Source organism: Asparagus officinalis, chromosome 4 (assembly GCF_001876935.1).
Source record: "Asparagus officinalis chromosome 4, Aspof.V1, whole genome shotgun sequence".
Lineage (NCBI taxonomy): Eukaryota > Viridiplantae > Streptophyta > Magnoliopsida > Asparagales > Asparagaceae > Asparagus > Asparagus officinalis.
This window is the reverse complement of record NC_033797.1, coordinates 7007370-7030455: the sequence shown is the minus strand read 5'-3', so window position 1 is coordinate 7030455 and position 23086 is coordinate 7007370. Positions and strand designations below refer to the sequence as shown.

General features: G+C 36.6%; 1 protein-coding gene and 1 non-coding gene across 2 annotated transcripts; both read left to right on the top strand.

Annotated features, from left to right (window-relative positions):
- LOC109836492 (ras-related protein RABC2a-like) lies at positions 584-21172 on the top strand. The gene is made up of 6 exons (XM_020404402.1): positions 584-1001; positions 1227-1295; positions 1611-1676; positions 11170-11291; positions 12263-12391; positions 20403-21172. The coding sequence occupies exons 1-6, from the start codon at positions 851-853 to the stop codon at positions 20511-20513; spliced, it is 648 nt and encodes a 215-aa protein (XP_020259991.1). The 5' UTR covers positions 584-850; the 3' UTR covers positions 20514-21172.
- Positions 7608-7680, top strand: TRNAF-GAA. The gene has a single exon. It is a non-coding gene; the product is annotated as a tRNA-Phe (tRNA).

Genomic DNA, 23086 nt, shown 5'->3' with positions numbered 1-23086 from the left:
AATCCTTCTAAACTTTCGAAAATATTCAATAGAACCCTAGTAGGGTTAGTGGGATCACAGACCGTGTACCGATTTTGTAGCTTATTGATCCTGATGTTTCCATTGAAAAATTTGAAAATTTTTCGGTGTTTTGTGAGACAACTAAAATTTGCGGGAGACGTTAGTAGACTTAAAAAGGGTAAAAGAGATTCATTCAACCCCCCCAACCCCCACCACCACCACCACCCAACTTTTGGGGAGTTTTCTGAAATTTATCCTTGTAAAAAAAAAAGGTAATAAGTTACGGTTATCTTAGTTAAATTGTTTTGTTGACCTAATAACAAATTTTTGAGAGACTAATTTTTAAAATATATAAAAGATGTAAGAGGCTAATACTGAAAAACCCCTAACATTTTATGTTTTGTTGATTTTGCTTTCCACAAACAAAATAATCCATATGTCAGTCTGTCACCTTCTTTTTCTGCTGCTTTCGGCTGACGATTCCTGATATCGGTGTCGGCCGTCACGCAACGATTCGACGAAAACGAAACGATAAACGCCGATCCGACTTTTCCCTCCCATCTCCTCCCCCCTCTCAATCTCTCCTTTTCTTTTATTTATTTATTTTTATTATTATCGCCACCTTCATTTATTTCATAAAAAAATTTATTTATAACTCTTCTCACTCTCTCACTCACTTTCTCTCTCCTCTTTCACTTTCCCTTCACCAGTTACGAACCCCACCACCATCGCCAGCATCGAGGTTGGAGGAGAGAGAAGGCGAGATCGAGGGGGAAAAAATTTCATTTTTTAGGGGGAAAAAATCTCATCTTTTTTTTTTGTCTAGAAACTTGTAATTTTTATTAGATAGATGGGATCATCATCGGGGGCTTCTCCCTCTCCAAACAATAGTTACGATTACTCCTTCAAGATTTTGTTGGTTGGGGATTCTGGAGTTGGAAAAAGCAGCCTCCTTTTTAGCTTCACCTCCTCTCATCTCGACGATCTCGCTCCTACAATTGGTAACCTCAATTTCTTCTTGAATTTTAATTATTGAAGAATCTTGGGTCATAATTTGTTGTTTAGCATGTAAGGATCTTGAAAATCTAGGATCCCCTTTGGGCCCAAATGAGCTAATGGGCCCGGGTCCCACTTACGGTTCTTGCACTGTGGCTTCTTCTGTGCTTCGTGATTTTATTTTGAAATTTTGAGGAATTTAAGGTTTTAATTTAATTTAACATGGGCAGGTGTGGATTTCAAGATCAAGCATCTTACTGTTGCTGGAAAGAAATTGAAGCTTACCATATGGGATACTGGTTAGCAATTACACATTTGTTTTTTTGTTCATGTTCTTCTGGGTGCTAAAAGTTTGAAAAAGCGTTTTCTGTTGAATTCGTTGATAAATTGTTGTAAATAAGATAAGACCCAAGAAAATCATTTTGATAAGGTTGTTACATTATGTATGCGAAAGTTGATCCAATAAATTGGGACGTATCAAATCCATGTCGAAATTTTTTTGGTGGTAAGGAATTCAGCTTATATGCTGCTTAAACTTGAACTGCAAGCAATCAAATGTGTGTTTATGTATTAATCTTTTGTTTGTGAGACAAGAATTTTCGTGTGTTTTTCAGCTGGACAAGAGAGATTTAGGACGTTAACTAGTTCCTATTATCGAAGTGCTCAAGGAATCATGCTCGGTATGTGAAACCAATTTGACATCGCATTCGCAATTAGCTAAAAAAAAGTAGTATTATTTTTGTCTGGTATTTCCTTGTTGTTTCTATATGTACGTCACTTGATATTTGCTGTTTATTGTCATTTCTATATGCATGTTATTTGTTATATGCTATTCGTCCTCTTCCATCGGCAATGTAAAGACATATTTAAGAATAATTTGTTTTGAACAACGTTAAGATTTTTCTAAACCTCACCATCTTGGGATGTTGTGGTGTTGTAAACTGATAGCTTGAATTGTAAAAGGAATCATTATTCACGGAGTTCTCTTAGAGTAACTATCTGATAAAAAAACTTAAGAGAGGTATGTTTCTCTTTCCAATCTACTTCAGAACAATTTAGGGAGAGTTTGGAGGGGGAAAAGTGTGGGTTTTGTGGAGTGCACAAACCACTCTTCTCTTTTAGCAAAAAGGACCATAAGCTTCTGGTGGATGTTTGGCTTAAAGGCATGGAACCCATATGACTCAGAAGGGAACAGCTCATTTTGGGCGTAAACATACTTAACCTTCAGGCCATTTACTCCTTAAGCACATATGGGCTAATTCCAGCCTAATTTGATTCTTGTCCTCACTATGTCGTATTAACATGGATGCTTAAACTGGATTCAAGCAACAGCTATAACAAAGTCCACCTGGCTCATTTTTGGGGCAGAGAGGAATCATTTTGTTTTAACATTGAGATCAATTGCTGACTTTTGTCACTAGAAATTTCTTTTTTAGCTCCATCAGTGGTGATTTTTCTCCTCTTACCCATGGATCGTAGGCACAAAAGGTACGATCGGAAGTGATATTCTTGCTTAAATTTAGACTGTAGTGCTTAGAAAATTTTGATCTAAATGCTTAATCTGATTTAAACGCTAAAATCCTGTCAAACCAATTTTTCTTAGGTCTTACGTCTCAAACACTTCACGTGTTAAAACTTACCTACTCACTTTTTACGCTTTTTTGTGTCTTTTGGTTTGACAAAAAAATTTAAAGATCTTTTTTATTTTATGTAGGCCAGATGATGTAGATAAAATGTAACAGTGTTTTTCATATGAATTTCCAAACATTGAATTTAAATGAGAAGGATTTGTCTTCAATACTTGACCTAAGTACTAGATGCACACATACGCATCGGATAAGGATTTATGGTTCCCTAAAGATAGTTTGAGGTTTGAAACTTTTTGATGGTTCGTCCAAATGGACTAGCCACCCTATTCATCTTGTTTATCATGAAAATGTATATGAACAAAAAAGTTTCTACAGAAAAACTTTTATGTCATCTGTCTAAGATTTCGTTTCATTCTATATTAGACTACACATTTTGCATCCATTAGATAGACCATTAAACATCTTCGAAATGTTTATTTTTTGTTCATATACATAGTATGATGTATAGATCAAGATTTTTCATTTTTTCGGGGCCACATATGCATCCTGCTCTGCTTATGGGAAGTGAATTTCATTTAACTGGATATACTTTGAAAGTAGAAACACGTGTGATATACATATGCACTTCATAATGAGCAACACATCAGCAGTTAGCATGGATCATGAAGTCTTATAAATCAAAAAGGTTGGTCATCTGAGCAAGTTGACAGGCTGGCATTCTAGAGCTAATCTAGTTAATTAATGTTGATATTTTTTATATAATTCCATTTTTGTCTCTCCCAAACATGATGATGGAAGGGAATATTTTATTTAATTTTCCTACAACAACAACAACAACCAAGCCTTTTATCCCAAATGTTTGGGGTCGGTTACATGAATCTTATTTTTCCGTTCTATTCTGTTGTGGGTCATTTCCTCCGTTACGTTAGTCTTAATCATATCTTTCTTAATTGCTTCTGACCAAGTCATTCTAGGTCGACCTCTAAATTACCTAGCCCTATTAACTCTAATATTATCATTTTTTCTAATTGGTGCACTAAGGGGTCTCCTTTGTACATGACCAAACCATCTTAATCTATTCTCTCTCATTTTATCCTCAATAGGCGCAACCTCTAATATACTACAGATGCATTTATTTCTTATCCTATCTTTTAATGTATACCCACAAGACCATCGTAACATTCTCATTTTTTGCTACACTCATTTTTTAAACATGTTGTTTTTTAATTACCTAACATTCTGACCCATAAAGCATAGTTCTTATAACCATTCTATAGAAATTTTCCTTTAGTTACATTGGTATTCTACAATTACATAAGACTTTTGAAGAACTCCTCCATTTCAACCATCCCGATTTGATTCTATACACAACATCATCCTCTATCTCACCATCATGCCTAATGATAGATTCTAAATAGCGAAAATGATTAGTTTTAGGTATTTTTTAGGCATTAATATGTACTATATGCTCTCTTTCTTTCCTACTTTTACTAAAAATGCATTTCATATATTCTGTTTTTGTTTTACTAATTCTGAAATCTTTAGACTTAAGAGATTGTCTCCATCTTTCTACTTTAGCAATAATGCCTCTTCTAGTTTCATCAACTAATACTATATCATCAACAAATACTATACATCATGGAATTTTATCCTGAATGTGCTTAGTAAGTTGGTCCATAACTAATGCAAAAAGATAAGGACTTGAAGCTAACACTTTGTGTAAACCTATGGTAATAGGAAATAGTTTAGTCTCTCATTCATTAGTTCTTACTCTAGTTATTACTCTATCATACATATCTTTAATCACATCAATATATATACTAGATACATGATTCTTTTTTAAAACCCATCACATTACCTCTCTAGGTGCTCTATCATAAGTTTTTTCTAGATCGATAAAAATCATATGTAAATCCTTTCTCTTCTCTCTATATCTCTCCATCAACCGTCTCAAAATTTGTATAGGTTCCATAGTTGACCTCCCAGGTATACAATCAAATTGATTTTCAGATATAGATATCTCTTTTCTTAGTCTTTGCTTAATTACTCTCTCCCAAAGTTTTATAGTATGACTCATGAGTTTTATACCTCGATAATTTGAACAACTTTGTATATCCCCTTTATTCTTATATATTGGTATCAAAATGCTAATCCTCCACTCATCCGACATTCTTTTCGTCTCGATAATCTTATTAAATAGTTTAGTTAACCACCTTAAGCCTATATCTCCAAAATATTTTCAAAATTCAATAGAAATATCGTCTGGTTCTACGGCTCGTCCACTTTTCATTTTCTTTAGAACATCTTTAACCTCGCTAATCCTAATTTTACGACAATATCTATAGTTCCTACCATTCACTATATAGTTAAAATCTCTATTTTACTCACTTGTTTGATTATCATTAAACCTCCACCTCTCTTTTATTTCCCCGTCGGTCACTAGAACTCTTTGATCCTCATTTTTAATACACCTAATATTATCTAAATCTCTACTTTTTCTTTCTTTAATCTTAGCAAGCTTATATATATATCTTTCTCTCCCTTTTTAGATTCTAACTTCTTATAAAATTTTTTATGAGTTTTGTATTTATTTTCACTAATCGCTCTTTTTGCTTCCTTCCTTACTAGTTTATATTTTTCTAAGTTTTTCCTACTACTACATTTTTGTCACTATTTATATAAAGTTTTATTCTCTAATAATTTTTTGTACACTCATTCCACCACCAACTCTCCTTACCGCCTAATCTACAATCTTTAGATTCTCCTAGTATATCTTTTGTAAGGTTATCGATAGTGGATAGCGTCGCGTAGCGGTGAGACATCGCTAAGGCTATTTGAAGCTATTGCGGCAAAATAGCGGTAAAAAACACAAAATTAAATAGCGGTCTAATTTAAATATGTATAAATACTAAAAAAAGATTATAGAAAAATCTAAAAAATTTAAAAGTGCATATTTGATGATTTAAAGAGATCCTAAACATGAAATAAACATGTAACCGTCACATAATACCAAAGACGACTGAAGGAGAAGTCAAAGAGTCGTGGTTTTCGAGAAGATGAGCTGAGCGATGAGAGGACTGCCCTAGGAGGGCTCACGGTGAAGGAGATGAGAGGTAGTGCTGAGTTAGGTGCCAGTGACTATGAGAGGCGGCGGGAGTATGTCAAAAATCGCGGTAGGCGATGGAATGCAGTGGTCAAGGGTTAGGTTTAATTTAAAAAAAAAACTTCAAACCGCTTTTAAATAAAAGTCAAAAAGCGGATTTTGTACGTAATCACCCGTTATTTATCGTTACGGTGCGCTATTGGTCGCTTTTGCGAACGGAAAGCGCATATTTCACAATATGTCACCGTTATTGGGCGATAGCGTAGCGGGAAGGGACCGCTAACGCTATTAGCGTCGCGATTGCGGGGATATTTATCTCTATTTATAACAGTGATCTTTAGCGACTTTTCTAATACAAAAAACATGCTATTCCACGTAATATTAGTCTTTATTATCTATATTCCATTTATCTTCTTTCATTATCTTATCTTTAAAATGTATTAAATTCTTCCTTTTTAAATTCCACAATTTAGTTCTTAGTCTTTTGTTCAAGTTAGTTTTTCTACTTTACTTTTTAATAGATATGTCTATGACCATCAATCTATGTTGTGTACTTAAACTCTCTCATGGTATAACTTTACAATCATTACATATTAACCTATCTGCCATTCTAGTAAGAAAAAAGTCAGTTTGACTATTATTAAAATCACTTTTAAAGTGTTCATCCCATTTTCTAAATAGTGTATTTGCTATTATCAAATCATACGATATTGCAAACTCTAGAATTGATTTACCCATATCGTTCTTATCTCCATACCCGAAACCTTCGTATATCCTCTCATATCCATTATTATTCTTACCAACATTCCCATTAAGATCCCTTCCTATAAGTAATTTCTCTCCAAATAAGATTTCTTGTACTAATTCATTTAATCTATCCCAAAATTCTCTTTTAGTACTCTCGGACAAGCCTATTTGTGGTGCATAAGTACTAATAATATTAATAACCTCTACACCTAAGATAACTTTTATTAGTATTATTTTATCAACTCTTCTTCTTATATCTACAACACTTTCTTTTATTATATTATCTACAAGAACTTCCACTCCATTCCTATTCTTCTCTTTTCCTTTGTACCAAAGTTTATATCTGGTCTTTTCAATTTCTTTAGAATTTTCACCTATCCATTTAGTTTCTTATAAACAAATTATATTTATCTTTTTTCTAATCATGACATCCACTAATTACATTGTATTTTCGGTAGTGTATCTATATTCAAAGTAGTAAAAAGTAATTTCCTTTGTACCAAAGTTTATATCTGGTCTTTTCAATTTCTTTAGAATTTTCACCTATCCATTTAGTTTCTTATAAACAAATTATATTTATCTTTTTTCTAATCATGACATCCACTAATTACATTGTATTTTCGGTAGTGTATCTATATTCAAAGTAGTAAAAAGTAATTAAATACAAAATAAAATATAAATACTAAATAAAATAAAGTAATTTAATACAAAAAAATCAAAATACTAAAATAGTATATATAGTATATATAGTAATAAATAATACTAATAATATGGTATTTAGTATAACTATGTTTTTTATAGTTAACTCTATCCCCAATAAAAAGCCCATTTTTTAATTAACTATTTATCCTCTTTTTTTTTCATAAGAAGTTCAAAGAAAATTCAATATCTGTTTCATTGATTCGACTCTTTCAAAAACGGATTCGAACAGAAATCTTTGGATCTTATCCTAATTTGGTTTGAATAGATACCATACATGTACAAATGAACATATATGGTCAAGGAATTACCATTATTGAATTATTCACAGTCCATATCACTTACAACTTACAGAAAGTCTTCTTTTTAAAGATCTAAGAAATCGGGGACTAGGTTAAATTTTTAAATACTTTTTTTAGTCTATTTAATTTCCATAGATACAAGTACTCTACTAGGATCATGCGCGGGAAATGGTCGGGATAGCTCAGTTGGTAGAGCAGAGGACTGAAAATCCTCGTGTCACCAGTTCAAATCTGGTTCCTGACACGTGAATAATATATCGAAAAGATATATTCATAACAATTACAAAACAGGTCAGAATACAGATTAATGGTCTAGAACGCGATACATATTTATTCATCTAGATGTGTTGAAGGATAGGAAAAGACAGGATACATTTCATATCATACACAGTACAAAGAAAATCCACTCTTTTGTCATTTCCTATCGTATTTATTTATGCTATTTCTTCACTCTTGCTTACGCTACTTTCAAGTGATTGACATGCGCGGTACAAAGTTCGTGGTGCAGAACTTTTTTGATTCATCGATTGTTTCTGCTCAAACGAAATGGATATCTTCCAAATTAGGGAATAGCAATCAAGTCTTTTTTTAGTCCATCCTTACTACGATACGGATTAGAGTCCAGTTATTCTCTTTCATCTAGAACAAAACCAAAAATATTCCTTGACTTGAATAAAATCTGGAGCCGTGTCGTATAAGTGAACATTAATTTCTTATCATTCAATGAGCATCTTGTATTTCATAGAAATTGGGGGTAATATAGTCCTTACGTAAGGGCCAGCCTATCCAACTTTCAGGCATCAAGATACGTTTAAGACGTGGATGATTATCATAAGAGATTCCCAACATATCATAAGATTCCCGTTCTTGAAAATCGGCACTTCTCCAAATCCAGAAAACTGAAGGGATTCTAGGATTATTCCTTGGGGCAAATACTTTTATGCATACCTCTTCCGGTTTATCTATACCATACCGTATTTTCGTAAGATGATACACACTAGCTAAAAATCCGCCTGGTGCTACATCATAGGCACACTGTGAGCGTAAATAATTGTAACCATATACATATGAAATGACAGCAAAGGAGTCCCAATCCTCGGTTTTTATTTGTAAAGTCTCTACTCCTCGGCAATCGAAGCCCAAAGATCTATGAATCAGTTCATGCTTGACTAGCCAATCAGATAAACGAACCTGCATCTTCCTGATTTCTCCCACATTTTTATTTGTATAAGTATTCTCTATTTCCAATGAAATTTTGAAAGATTGACCCGCTCTTTCTTATTCTGCACAAAAGAACCTTGCCTAATTCACTAATTCGTGTGAAGATGCTGAACTTTTGGATTTGAAAAATGTTTCAGAAAGTATCTCTGAAGTAGATGGTGATTGATAGAATAATCCTTGATCGTAATTTCCAGTATGAGTACTATGTCGAACATAAAACTTGTGATTAGTAGTAAAACATCGATTTTCCTGTTGAGACAAAGTTCTATCTTCAAAGATTTCTCGAGATATCTTCTTACGAAGTTTCGTTATAGCATCTATAATTGCTTCTGGTTTAGGCGGGCAGCCCGGCAAATAGACATCCACAGGAATTAACTTATCGACTCCCCGAACAGTACTATAAGAATCAGTACTGAACATCCCTCCTGTAATAGTACAGGCTCCCATAGCAATGACATATTTTGGTTCAGGCATTTGCTCATATAATCTCACTAAAGAAGGAGCCATTTTCATTGTTACTGTCCCGGCTGTTAAAATTAGGTCCGCTTGCCTAGGACTCGATCTTGGTACTAATCCATAACGATCAAAGTCGAATCGCGAGCCTATTAATGAAGCAAATTCGATGAAACAACAACTGGTACCATAGAGAAGAGGCCATAAACTGGAGAGTCTTGACCAATTCGAAAGATCATTTGATGTAGTTGAAATAACTGAATTGGGGGTTGTTTGATCAAGTAACGGAAAATCAATCAAATTCATAACTGTCTCAATGTAATCTTTTCCTTCGTTTTTCTTTTTTTGATTGTCTGAATATTCAACTAAGACCATTCCAATGCTCCTTTTCGCCATGCATAAACTGAACCAACAATTGGGATAAGCACGAAAATTAAAGCTTCTATAAATACGGATACACCCAATACATCGAAACTCATTGCCCATGGATAAAGAAAGACCGTTTCAACATCAAAAACAACAAAAACTAGAGCAAACATGTAATAGCGGATTCGGAATTGTAACCAAGCGTCTCCCATGGGTTCTATACCTGATTCATAACTAGAGAGCTTCTCTGGTCCTTCACTAATCGGGGCTAAAACTCCGGAAATTACAAATGCCAAGATAGGAATAGCACCTGATATTATTAGAAATGCCCAGAAAATATCATATTCGTGAAGCAGAAACATAAATGTACTCCTATTAATGTGGAATAGGTTGAATTATTCGATTTGAATTGAAATTGTCAATTCATCCAGAACTTCTTAGGCGAAAAAGAAATTTTTTTGATCAAATCAAACCGTATAGTTTAGAGTTTGTTTGCTATAGGACATATCTATCTTGTTTAAAGATTTATACAACGGAACCCCACTTACATTTATTTTATATTTCGATTCCATTTAGATATGGTCTAGATATAGGATGCTCTTACACAACCAAAACTCTCTTACTTTGTCTTGGTTTCTCCCTAAAAACAAAACAAACAAAGTAAAAAGTAATTAAATACAAAATAAAATAGAAATACTAAATAAAATTAAAGTAATTAATAAAAAAAAAAAATCAAAATACTAAAATAGTATATATAGTATATATAGTAATAAATAATACTAATAATATGGTATTTAGTATAACTATGTTTTTTATAGTTAATTTTATTTAACTATTTTAAATATATTGTATTATGTTATATAGTTAATATAACTATAATATTATTAAGTTAATTAATTATTTTAAGTTAATTAATTATTATTTCATTTCCATTAGGGTAAAGTGACTAGTTTAATTCTATTTTCTTGTAAAAGTCTCCTTCAATTTTCCCTCTTAGACCATTCTAGTCTATACCTAATACTATTAGGTACCCTATTAGAGGATTGTAGATTTTTACTTGTCATTACACCAGGGTGACATCGATATAATGCGTCGCTTCCGGGGGATGCCCTAGCAAACCACCCTTGCTTACTTATCATTGCATCGGGGTGGAATCAATGCAAACCGTCGCGGTGGGAACGCCCCAACGAGTATATAATAAGATTCATTTTGCATGTGGGTCCGACTATGTTTTACGCTGGCTATCGGCTACCTAACATAACCCTCCTCCTTTATCTTGGCTTGGGACAGGCTGTGTTGACAAACAACATTGGCGGAGTTATTTTATTTAATTTTCATGATATAGTTTTTAGCACATTTCCTATTTTTCATCCTTGTGGTTAGATTTTGTTCCTACATGAAGGTCCTACATGAAGGTCTTATATGTGATTTTGAAGCCGAGTTTGTGTTTCAAAGCGAGAAGTGCGATGGTGGAAATTGATCTGCTTTGTTTTTTTGTTTAAAAACAAGGCTATGAGTCATTGCTTATATTTATTTGCCTTCAATTCTATATCCCCTCAGATTTATTCCTGGTCAACTGATTTAAAATTAGTTCCTTTAGTACTTTTTTCTTTTCTTTTCCCTTTTTTCGTCTCATATTCTAGCTTGCATTGTATGGACAATGAACTGACTCTTGGATCCTTTTTTTTTCTAGTTTATGATGTAACAAAGAGAGAAACTTTTACAAACCTATCTGATGTATGGACCAAGGAAGTAGAACTTTATTCAACAAACCAGGACTGTGTCAAAGTTCTCGTCGGAAATAAAGTTGACAAGGTATATTGCATTTATATGTCGCTATTCCATAAATACTGCTACAGCTTTGTTTCATCTGTTTTATGTATTCTGCATGCTCAACCCAACTATCCTGCAGCATATCTTAATTTTTACTTGCATAATGTTGTCAAGTTACATTCTATCTTTTATTGTCTATTTGTAGCTCCTCAATTTTTATGCTTGGCTTCTTTTAGTATTCGTATCTTAAAAACATTTCATAAACAATACATAAGTTGTTGGAGTTGGGACATTACAAGATAGGATTGGCACTTGCCACCTCTTTAATTTATATTTCATTTGGGATAAGAATCCTTTGGATTCACCAGGTGAGAATCCACAGGAGTTGCACCCAGAAGTGCATTAACTCATGAACAAGGCATTATCTTTTGTCTAAAGGGTAGTTGGCTACCAGAGAGATCAATCCTTTGGCTAGGAAGGAGTTTAAGTCAAAAGATTGGGCTAATATTTGGGTTCTAATCCTTAGGATTTTACTCACACTGACAGCCAGACAAGAATTTCGTTCAATTTGATAAAGTGATTGGAAAATGAATCGAGGATTAGATGTATTGGTGGGTGTATCCAAACATGCGCAAGTCACAACTCATATGCCATCTTCCAAACTTGCAGCTAGCCGGTGTTTTTTTTTTAATTAATCTCACTTCCTTTGTGAAGTAGCTTCCTTAGAAATTCTTACAACGGTACCTTGATTAACAAATTTTGCAAGAACTGCAATGTTAAATTAATAGTTTTTTGTATAGGCATGCTTTTTGCATGAACACATGCAAATAGATATAAATTGATGCTATTCAGATACCTTTGTTTCTCTTTCGGTTCCGTTTTGTCATTTGAGTAAGTGTGAAGTACAACAGGATCATCTTAATATATCAAGCTTGTTATTTATTTTGTTTCTGTATGCATCTGTCTGTTGCTCACGTTTCGGACACTATTAATTATTTTCATCTCTTTTTAAGGAATCTGAAAGGGCTGTGACGAGAGAAGAGGGAATTGCCCTGGCAAAAGAATATGGATGCTTGTTTCTTGAATGCAGTGCAAAAACTCGATCAAATGTTGTGAAATGCTTTGAAGAACTTGCGTTAAAGGTACATAATTGTTTTAAGGATAACAGCATATGACAATGACCACTGGGGATGTTTCTTTATATTACTCTTGATATCTTTGCTGCCACCTTTTCCCAAGAAAGCTAAAGCCATAAGCTGGGATGGTGAGCCAACAAAAAAGGACATTATCTACACATGGGAGATGGCCCATGCACCTTTTCTATGTACGACAACACATGGAGGCAACTATCAACATTTACATCAGGGTTTGAAACAGGAAGCTTTTATTCCATCTGCTCTGGAAGAAACGATAGACACTACTTAACCCAAAAGTTTAAGAGCTGGATGGTGCACCTATGGCTATGATAAAAATCATATTTCACGGCATGCAATATTATAGCATATCTTCTCAAACATTGTACAGAAATCTCGTGTCAATTAATGATATATTAGAATAATAATTACTAGCAGCATTGCCATTTCACTTGGAATATAGAAGTTACTCAGGTTTTGTATAAATAACGTTAGATGGGGTGATGTATGAGTTGAGGAACAGTAGTTAATTATCAAGATTAACACAAAATGATCACTTGAGCTTTATCTTTATGACGATAAAGTTATTGTTCTGTAGATTAGATGTTTCAGTTTCCATTTGGGCCACACTTGCCCATACCAACCAGCAGACCGACAGACCTTTGGATTATGTGACTTAAAAATGATTAGTATGTGAACTGGATTAATCATTACCTTCTTGTCATTTTCCATTTTCCTTCAAACTGGGGCCATCAAAGGAGCAAAACTATATGTTGAGACAGCTCCGTGGACAACCTTGACAGCATTTAACTCAATTTGATGTCAATGCTTTAAGTTGGTCACAATTCGTATCCAGAAAACTATTGGCAAGAGAGGGGCTCACCATCTGTAATAAGTCTATTTGTCAGTAAAACCTATCTTATGTTTGTAGTTTACTGTTTACCCCATGCAAGCAATTTGAAACTTGAGAAGTCCAGAGAAGTCTACGGACCTAATCACCTAAAGACAATGAATATGATAATATTTGTTTTTTGGAATTGTATCAATATATGGAACACACGTTTTTGTGCACTATATCTAACATTTGATTTGTTTTTTGCCATATAAAATTGCGGACAAATTTTCAAAACCAACCTTTTTCGGTTTTTATTTGCAAAAACCGACCGCTTTTAAAAATAATTACAAAAACCGACCTGTTTTCAGCCCATCGCTGAAAACAGGTCGGTTTTTGTAAAAAGTTTTCCGAAACATCACGGGAGTTCAACTCCCGTGATGTTTATTGAGAAATTAAACTTCACGGGAGTTGAACTCCCGTGAAGTTTAATTTCTTCTTAAAACTCCACGGGAGTTGAACTCCCGTGGAGTTACAGTCAATATCGCCAGAGAACCGATCTCTGGGAAGTTGGGATTGCAACTTCACGGGAGTTGAACTCCCGTGAAGTTGCAGCTCCTCCAAAACATGCACAGCCTGCTGTGCATGTTTTGTATACGTACTTGTTAACTCATATATATGCCAATTTATTTGCAAACAACAATATATACATGATTCAACCATGAATTATAACTCATATATATGCCAATTTATTTGCAAACAACAATATATACATGATTCAACCATGAATTAAACACACACGATTATGTATATGAACAATAATTTATCTTCAAAAGTTTAGTATTTGAAAATTCAAGAAAGTTCCAAATTTTAACAAAATAAGTTCAAATACAACCCAATATAGCTGCCCTCCTTCCTCTCCCTCTCTTCCCCCTCCCCCTCGCTCTTCCCCGCCCCCTGGGTTCTTGCTGATGAGTCTCAACTATCTGTGTATCCGGCTATGTATGAAGCTGCGAAGTGCCGACTCCATCGGCATGCGAAGTACCGGCTCCATCGGCATGCGAAGTGCCGGGTCGAGCGTACGCCCGTCCAAATGAGCGAGACCTGTCCTCACGGCCTGCGAACTCGTCGACGTGAGCCCCCTGGGTTCCTGCTGATGAGCCGCAACTATCTGTGTATCCGGCTGTGTATGAAGCTGCGAAGTGCCGGCTCCATCGGCATGCGAAGTGCCGGCGTCATCATCACGTGGCCGTCGACGTCGAGCGTACGCCTGTCCAAATGAGCGAGATCTGTCCTCACGGCCTGTGAACTCGTCGACGTGAGTCTTATGAAACACCTGCGCTATGGTCTTCTTAATCCTGCTGAGGAGTCCTAACGCCGCCGAATCATGAATCTCAGGCACAGTGACATCAATATCAGCCTCAATGCTATCTAAAACACAGACCTGCGTGGTAAACAATTTATTAAGTATCAACTCAATAAAAAATGTTATAATTTAGCTTAGAAACTTACGTAATCTCTCTCATTCATCCCACTAGGAATGTAACTATCTGTCGGTGGACGTGGCATGTGTCCAGCTAAGGGTTGTGGGTCACGCGTGATCCATCTACGTGTGATACCCCAATACCAACGCATATACGCGGTATAGTCAACAGCTGTGGGCCTCGTATCCTGTATGCAATCCCACCTGTGAACCCACCTGTCTATGTAGGCTGTACGGACTACGGCCCAGTCAGTCCGGTGCGATGTAGGGCGTCGCCGACGATTGATCTGCTCGACAGGATCTGGAATATGCTGAGAGAGCGTAAACTGCCGTAGCACACGGTCCGGGACATGCATCTCTACGATCTCCCAACAGATCAATGGAACTCTGGCTCTCCACAAGTCAGGACTATCTCGGCAGATAGATGCAAGAGAATGCATATCGAGCTCCGGCGGTGTATAGGGTCTCCACTTGAACTGAAATAAAATAAAAAATTTATCAGTATCATACAGAAAAACTATAATATTCATACTATTCATACTTCTTGAGTTTTATATTTACCTGTTCGTGTTGGAGGTCATCAAGCTCATTTCGGTAAAACTGACGGTGACGCGTCGCTGATCTGTACTGAGCGTATCACACGTTATACCTATATGCAGAATAGCGAATATATAAGTATAAATATTCAGGTTACGAATTAAATATGTGTGTACAATTATACATGTATGCCAACGGATACTGCCCCTCCAAGTCACGGTGCATAAGTAAAGTGGGTCGTCCAATATGAATGCGCTCCCATGATCAAATCTGTATCAACGTACAACATCCCTTGAATTCTTTATTCTGCATTAGAGATACTCTACTCAATTCTCGATACAAATATGCCAACACCGCACTGCCCCACGATAGTGCGTCGCATACACCGAAATCCTCCAGCAGTGGCAGCCATCGTGCATGTACGAGAGTCTTGCTCGCATAAGGAAATAGTACGCAACCTATCATGTGCAATATGTATGCACGAGCATGAAACTGGAGCGTCTCAATAGAGGCATCCTCTGGTATATCGCTCTGAAATGTCTGACGAAGCCACGATAGCTTCATCGCACCACTCCTCAAGTCGGGAACCTGACCAAGAAGCCTAGCATATACCTCCGGCCAACTATGATCATCGGTGCCCGTAACTGCCGGTCTATCGATCCGGAGTCCAAGTATGACGGCCACGTCCTGTAAGGTGATGGTGCACTCCCCTATATGCATGTGAAAGGTGTTGGTCTCTGGCCTTCACCTCTCAATAAGTGTAGTGATGAACGGCCAATCAAGCCTAATATAACGAATCGTCGAACACGGTCGAAAACCGGCCTGAGCGATCAGTAGTAGTACCCTCTCATCCTCAATGACCCAAGCCGAATGACTCTGGGAATGCTCGATCATCGTGATGTTTGGTACGGGCTGCACATAAAACGAGAATAAGTTTTAAGTATATTCATAAAAAAATTACATTAATCGAAGAAATATATATCTAATTTATTCGTATTACCTCTCCCGAACCAATATGGTCTGAACAATGACTCGCCTGAAGGTACAAAACATCGGGATTTTTCGGTCCCGGATCCATAATGAATAGACCTGTGATTAAAATATGAGCATATATACAGAGTGCAAGACACTACATAATACAAGTGCATGGGTGAAATGAACAAAGTATCATACAGAACATATTACAAATAACGAGTATCATACGCTTCAAAGATAACAAATACGAATGACATACATTACCAAAACATAGTGCAAAACGCTACATAATACAAATGCATAGGTGAAATGCATGGGTGCAAAACGCTACATAATACAAAACGCTACATATTACAAACGCTACATAATACAAATCAACGCCTAATACTAACTGGACACCTATTTTTGTTGTGACCCGGTTGATCACATCTACTGCACTTATTTCTCCTCCTAGCTCCTTCACGTCCGTCATCCATACTATTTCTAATACGCACGGAACGAGGGCGCCCCGCCGATCTTTTATACAGTGGAGGTAATATCCGTGGCCCATCTTGTGTCCAATGTCGACTATCGTATGGTGGACGAAAACACTCTTTGTAGGTTTGTTGATAGTTGTATGCAGAATACCAAGCCGCGACAAATTCATAATGTGAAATGCGAGCACCACCCTGTAGGTCGGAGCAAGCTGCTACAATATGTAAACAAGGAATCCATTGTAGTTGCGGTACATTACAAGTGCACGTACAAGTGTGATCCACCAACATATTGACTTTGTAAGAGCGACTTTCTCTATGGGTTATTCCCTCGAGCACCTCCCATTCATTAAAACTATATCGTACGACCTGAAAGGACCGAGCTTGTACAATCCGAGCCGCTAGCATTTCATCAACCTTCGGTGTTAGCTCTGAGCGCATATTTTCACCAAGTTCTCGACGTCGAAGAAAGAATTTATTAAGCCTGTAAAAAGTTTTAGCAACTAGTGCCTGTATTGGCATGCCGCGTGCTCCCCTGAGCACGCCATTGAAGCTCTCAGACGCGTTCGTAGTCATCATACAGAACCGTTTGCCGCCATCCTCACATAAAGCCCACTTATCAACATTGTTTGGACTCAAACTAGTTTCGATCCAATCATGTGCAGCTCGTGAAATGAACTTAATCCTCTCTCGTATTTGTTCATAAACATATTTTTCTGTTGCACAACCGGTTTGCCAAAGTAAGTCTTGAACCTGAGCGTTTCCATACTTCTTCTTGAAGTTGTCTCTAATATGTTGCAAGCAATAGCGATGTGCATGTGGTGGCGGAAAATGTCGTTGGAGTACTCTTGGAATTCCTTTCATCCTATCGGATATGAATGTAATCGGCCGCGTCCCCACACTAGGGATATGATATCTAATGCATGCAAAAAACTAAGCCTAATTCTCTGTGTTTTCAACATCAACCACTGCGAATGTTAAAGGAAACAACCCGTCATCCGCGTCAACTCCGGTTGCAACAAGCAAAACGTCTTTGTATTTACCATATAAGTGAGTTCCATCAATGCTAAGAAGGGGACGACAATATCGAAACCCCTCAATACAGGGCCCAAATGCCCAAAATACACCGGTGAACCGCCGTTCTCCGCCATCAACGGGGTCCGAAGATACTTCGTAGACAGTCCCCGGATTTTCTCTTTTGAGTGCTTCAAGATAATGACGTAAGATCTCATACGAATTATCCCAATCCCCGAATATTTTTATCATCGTCTTTCTCCTAGCATTCCAACACTTGTGATATGATACATCCAAGTTGGTGGCTTTATGCACTAAAAGACGGATATCTTTTGGCCTTAGATCAAGATGCTCCCTCAGATGCGGTAAAATCAATCGATATATAAAAGAAGATGACACATTCTTGTTATTCATCTCTAATCGAGGATTGCTACAAGTGTGGAGTCCATTGTATGCCGTGATTTTGAATTGCCCACCTACTCTTGCACCCGAGCGTGAATTAAGCTTCCACGGACACCTCGCATTGCCGTCGTGGTGTCCACTATTATCTTCGACATCGTCATCTTTGCGATAGAAACAAACCACATTATAGCTTGTAGTATTATTTTTGGTTTTTTTGGTTGGCCTGAACTTCACATTTTTTGCAATGGAATACGTGCGAATAGCATGGATCAATTTCTCCTTACTCTCGTAAAGATCTCCCTTGATGAATGAGAAGTCCTCGGCCTGTGTATCAACACCGCTATTAGTGCCAATATGAACACTTTCCATCGCGGAGTTATCAATCCATTCATCTCCTTGAAGTTCATCGGGCGGCGGATCCTCTAAGCCGACATACTCATTATTAACATAAGCCCCGTCGATGTGTTGGTTTTCCCCGTCATCACGATCTATCAAGGTCATGCTATTAATTTGTAATCCCTCCTCTTCATCATCATTCTCGGATTCGACACTTGCATTATCTTCTTGAATTCCCGTGTTAGTATCGAAAGCATTCGAAGTGCCCACGAACGAAGGACCGCTCATGTATTGTGATTGTGTCCAACATTCATCTTGTTGAGGAGATAAAAAGCCTACGAAATTAACTTCAGGATCCTCCAACATGCGGGAATACATTCCTTGGGAGTGCAACGATTTGCCCAAATCCCTCTGATGTTTTTCAATGAACAATTCGACCGAACGCTTCTCGTCGTGTAAGACATGAATGAGACCCATATCGTAGTCACTTGATATTTGAATGCCACTTGTTCTGTTCCCTACAACAGGATAATTGCAAACCACACTGAGGTGATACTCACATGATTTAGTTAATGTAAGTTTGTGTAATTCATTAACCAACTCATCGAAAGTACACGATTTTGTTATGAACAACGGTCTCGTCGCGCCTCCTTCATAAACAGGCATATTATTTTCGAGATAATTGATCTTCCTATCATAAGAACAGAGAATTACGATTCGATCGTTCATCGTTAACTCTGAAGAGTGAAAAATTCAAGATCAGGATTCGATCGTTCATCGTTAACTCTGAAGAGTGAAAAATTCAAGATCAATATTACACGAAAAGCAAAATAAATATTGATTGTTACTAATTTTTACATTTAGGTAGTAACTCTAATTTCCACATTAATTCATAATTTCACCTCTAAATGCACAAAATTATTTGATTTTTCTTCACAAAATTCGTAAATAATCCACAAAATTATTGATAATTTCCCCTCTAATTTCACAAAATTATTGATAATTTCCCCACTAATTCCGCAAAAATTATTGATAATTTCCACACTAATTCTTCTCAAATTTCACAAAATTATTGATAATTTCCCCTCTAATTTTCACATTTTTTGATAATTTCCCCTCTAATTTTCACATTTCCTCACAAAATTCGTAAATAATTGTGAAATTTCCACACTAATTTCACATTGATAATTTCCACACTAATTCTTCACAAATTTTATAAAATTATTGATAATTTCCCCTTTAATTTTCACATTTATTGATAATTTCCCCTCTAATTTTCACATTTCTTCACAAAATTCATAAATAATTCACAATTAAATTCTAAAATCTAGATTTTTATATGAAATCACAATCAAATAGTGAGAGTATACAAAAATTAAAGAGTATAATTTTTTTTAGAAAGATTTTACCTGTTTTTTCCTTGAGACTGAGAAGTTGAGACTGCAACTTCACGGGAGTTCAACTCCCGTGAAGTTGCAGTGCCAACTTCCAGAGAGCAGCTCTGGCGTTGCATCTTGGGCAAATCTTCACGGGAGTTGAACTCCCGTGAAGATTTATATATAAATTAAACTTCACGGGAGTTAAACTCCTGTGAAGTTTAAAAATACATTAAACTTTACGGGAGTTGAACTCCCGTGAAGTTTCGAAAATTTTTTAACAAAAACCGACCTGTTTTCAGCGCTGGGCTGAAAACAAGTCGGTTTTTGTAATTATTTTCAAAAGCGGTCGGTTTTTGCAAATAAAAACCGAAAAAGGTTGGTTTTGAAAATTTGTCCATAAAATTGCCCTGGTCTCTATTATTATTTTTAGCAGGAATACTAGATTTGTTAACTATACCACAGTAAATTCAGTGATGCAGGTTCATGCTTGCTGTTGATATTGCTTAGGATTTGATTGTCTGGGTGATTAACTATCATTCAGTTATTTCCACAATTTACACGTTAATTGTATGAGATTCCTACTTTGCAGATTTTGGAAATTCCTAGCCTATTGGAGGAAGGATCTACAGTTGGGAAGAAAAATATATTGAAACAGAAGCAGGAATCTAATTCGAGGCAAAGTTCTGGCTGTTGCTCATAAACTCAAAGAGCCACAAGAATTTGAAAATACAACCAGTCTCCAAAGCAATGGATTTAGTGATGGCATACTTAGCCATTCATCAATATCCTGCTTTAAGATCGTGTACATGCGTTTGTATTTGTTGACTTCTTGTTGATTATTGATGTATTGATGTGTGAGTGGGGTGGATTGGGGAATCAAAGAAAGGAAATTGTGAGTTTGTATCATATCATTGTAATCGCTTGAGGTGTGTTCAGTTTGATCCTTGTATCCATAATTTTTTTTATCATTCAAAGATATGTGAGCCCAGAAATATGTATTGCCACTCCTGCTCGAGCTACCCAGGAACTTGCGGTTTCTTACCTTGGCTGCTTTTCTGCATGAGAGAGACATTTTAAGATGGCATGCGATTTTGATGCATGCCCTTATTGTCAGAATACACAACCTTGGACTTTCTCCTCTACCTTGAATTGATGTTTGAAATTACTCATGAATCAGTTGCAGCTACTTGGGATTAAAATAAGGCTTTGCTTACTTCATCAGCGTGATAAAAGGGTTTGCTTGATCTCTTGTAGTATTTCCATTTTATCTTTTGGTTTTCGATGTGGAATATCATCGATTTGGAACCTGTGTATTTGTTGTATTTCTCCTTCCAGTATTATGAAAAGCATTTCCTTGAATGATGAGAGAGATAGATTTTTTTTGCTGCCATAGATGAGTGTAAATTCTACCAAAACACTCAACCAGTCATGTCAAATTAGCTTGATTATAGCAAGAAAATAGTGTGTTTTATACATCTATTCCTTTATAATAATAAGAGGATTCAAAGATTTACTATTCATGCTACAGTAAATTACTGTAGTATTACTGCTGTAGAACAGACGGGGTTACTGTAGTATTGAAAAATATATGATGTGGCAAAGGCCGGTTGCTGTAGCATTTTTTACTATTACTATAGCATTTAAAAAAATAACTATGGCATTTAGAAAACAGAATTACTGTAGTAAAAATAAAAAACTGTAGCATTTTTACTATTATTGTAGCATTTAAAAAAATAACTATGGCATTTAGAAAACAGAATTATTGTAGTAAAAATAAAAAATAGGGTCGTGCTTTGCATAGAGTGCCCACTAGTACTTAACAAAAAAGCCGAATCCAAACTTGATATTATGCTCAATAACCGAAGTGGTCATACTTGCCGTCTTGAACATAATATATGCTATTTGAATATGAATTTATATACAGTTGTGTATGAGTAGTAATAACCAAATTACCGCCAAGAGAGAGAGAGAGGTCCGGGTCCGTCCTCTTCATTTTTCAAAGCAAAATTGATGACACGTTAACGAACCTCACACTAAATAAACCATTTAGATAGTTCACTAACAAAGACGACCAAACTTCAGTTGTCTTGAGGATTTTCACAATGCTTAGGCATGTCCCTGATCAAAGCTCCTGGTAGTTATTTTCTAAAATTTCGTAAAGGCATACATTTTCTTAATTCTCACTCGATGATGCCTTGGAATAAAACTGAATGGATGAAACGATTCCTATAGAGTTCCAGAAGTGACATTTTTACATGTGGAGTCGAAGCGACATTTTTACATGTGGAGTCCAAAGAACATTTTAATTCCTTGTGACTACATTTCACCTTAGGTACCGTTTGGCAGAGGGTTAAGTGAGGGGTTAAGGAGACTTAACCCCTTCTTAACCCGTCAAACATAAAAAATCTATATAAGGGTTAAAGTGCGTTAACCCTTCATAATTTTGTTGGGGATGCACAACCCCCCTGATGCGATTTGGAAATAGAGATTTAGGAGAGAAGAGAGAATTCAATCAATCACAAACACACAAGATTTACGTGGTTCGCTTCTGAATGTGAGAAACTACGTCCACGGCCGCCGCAGGAGAAAATTTCACCATTTTTGTCTCTTTTACATCATGTCCTAATTAACCCTTTTATAGACTTAAGGGTTTTACAAATAGAAAAGGAAACAGGTCAAAAACTGTAACCGGGCCAAAACCCGACTCGCGGTCGACCGCCGCGCCACGCGCGGTCGATCGCGACGAATCCTTCTCCTAACGACTCCGGTCGACCGCCGCACCAACATCCGGTCGACCGCGACGAATCCTATTCCTGATCGAGCTCTCTGGACTTTGGGCGGTCGACCGCAGCGACATGCTCGGTCGACCGCGACGAAGACAGAACTCTGGCCTGCTCTCTCGACTTTGAGCGGTCGACCGCAGCGCCACATCCGGTCGACCGCGATGAGCTCCTGGCCTGTGCACCCAGCTGTGCACATAGGCGGTCGACCGCCGCGCCATGGTCGGTCGACCGCAAAGCTGTAAAATACGCCCTTCGTCGTTTTGCTTGAACTTCGTCGTCGTCGATCATGTTCTTCCTGTTCCACTTTGTTCTTCTTCATTCTGAAGTATAGGGCAGGTCTGATAGTTAGGCTTCACATATCCTAACAATCTCCCACTTGGAGACTAACTATCAATCTCTTTCAGCTATCTCTGTGGCGACAGCCTCCATATCATCAAGTAATGAGGCCAACTGAAGTTGAACACAACTTCAGTTTCTATGTAGTGACAAC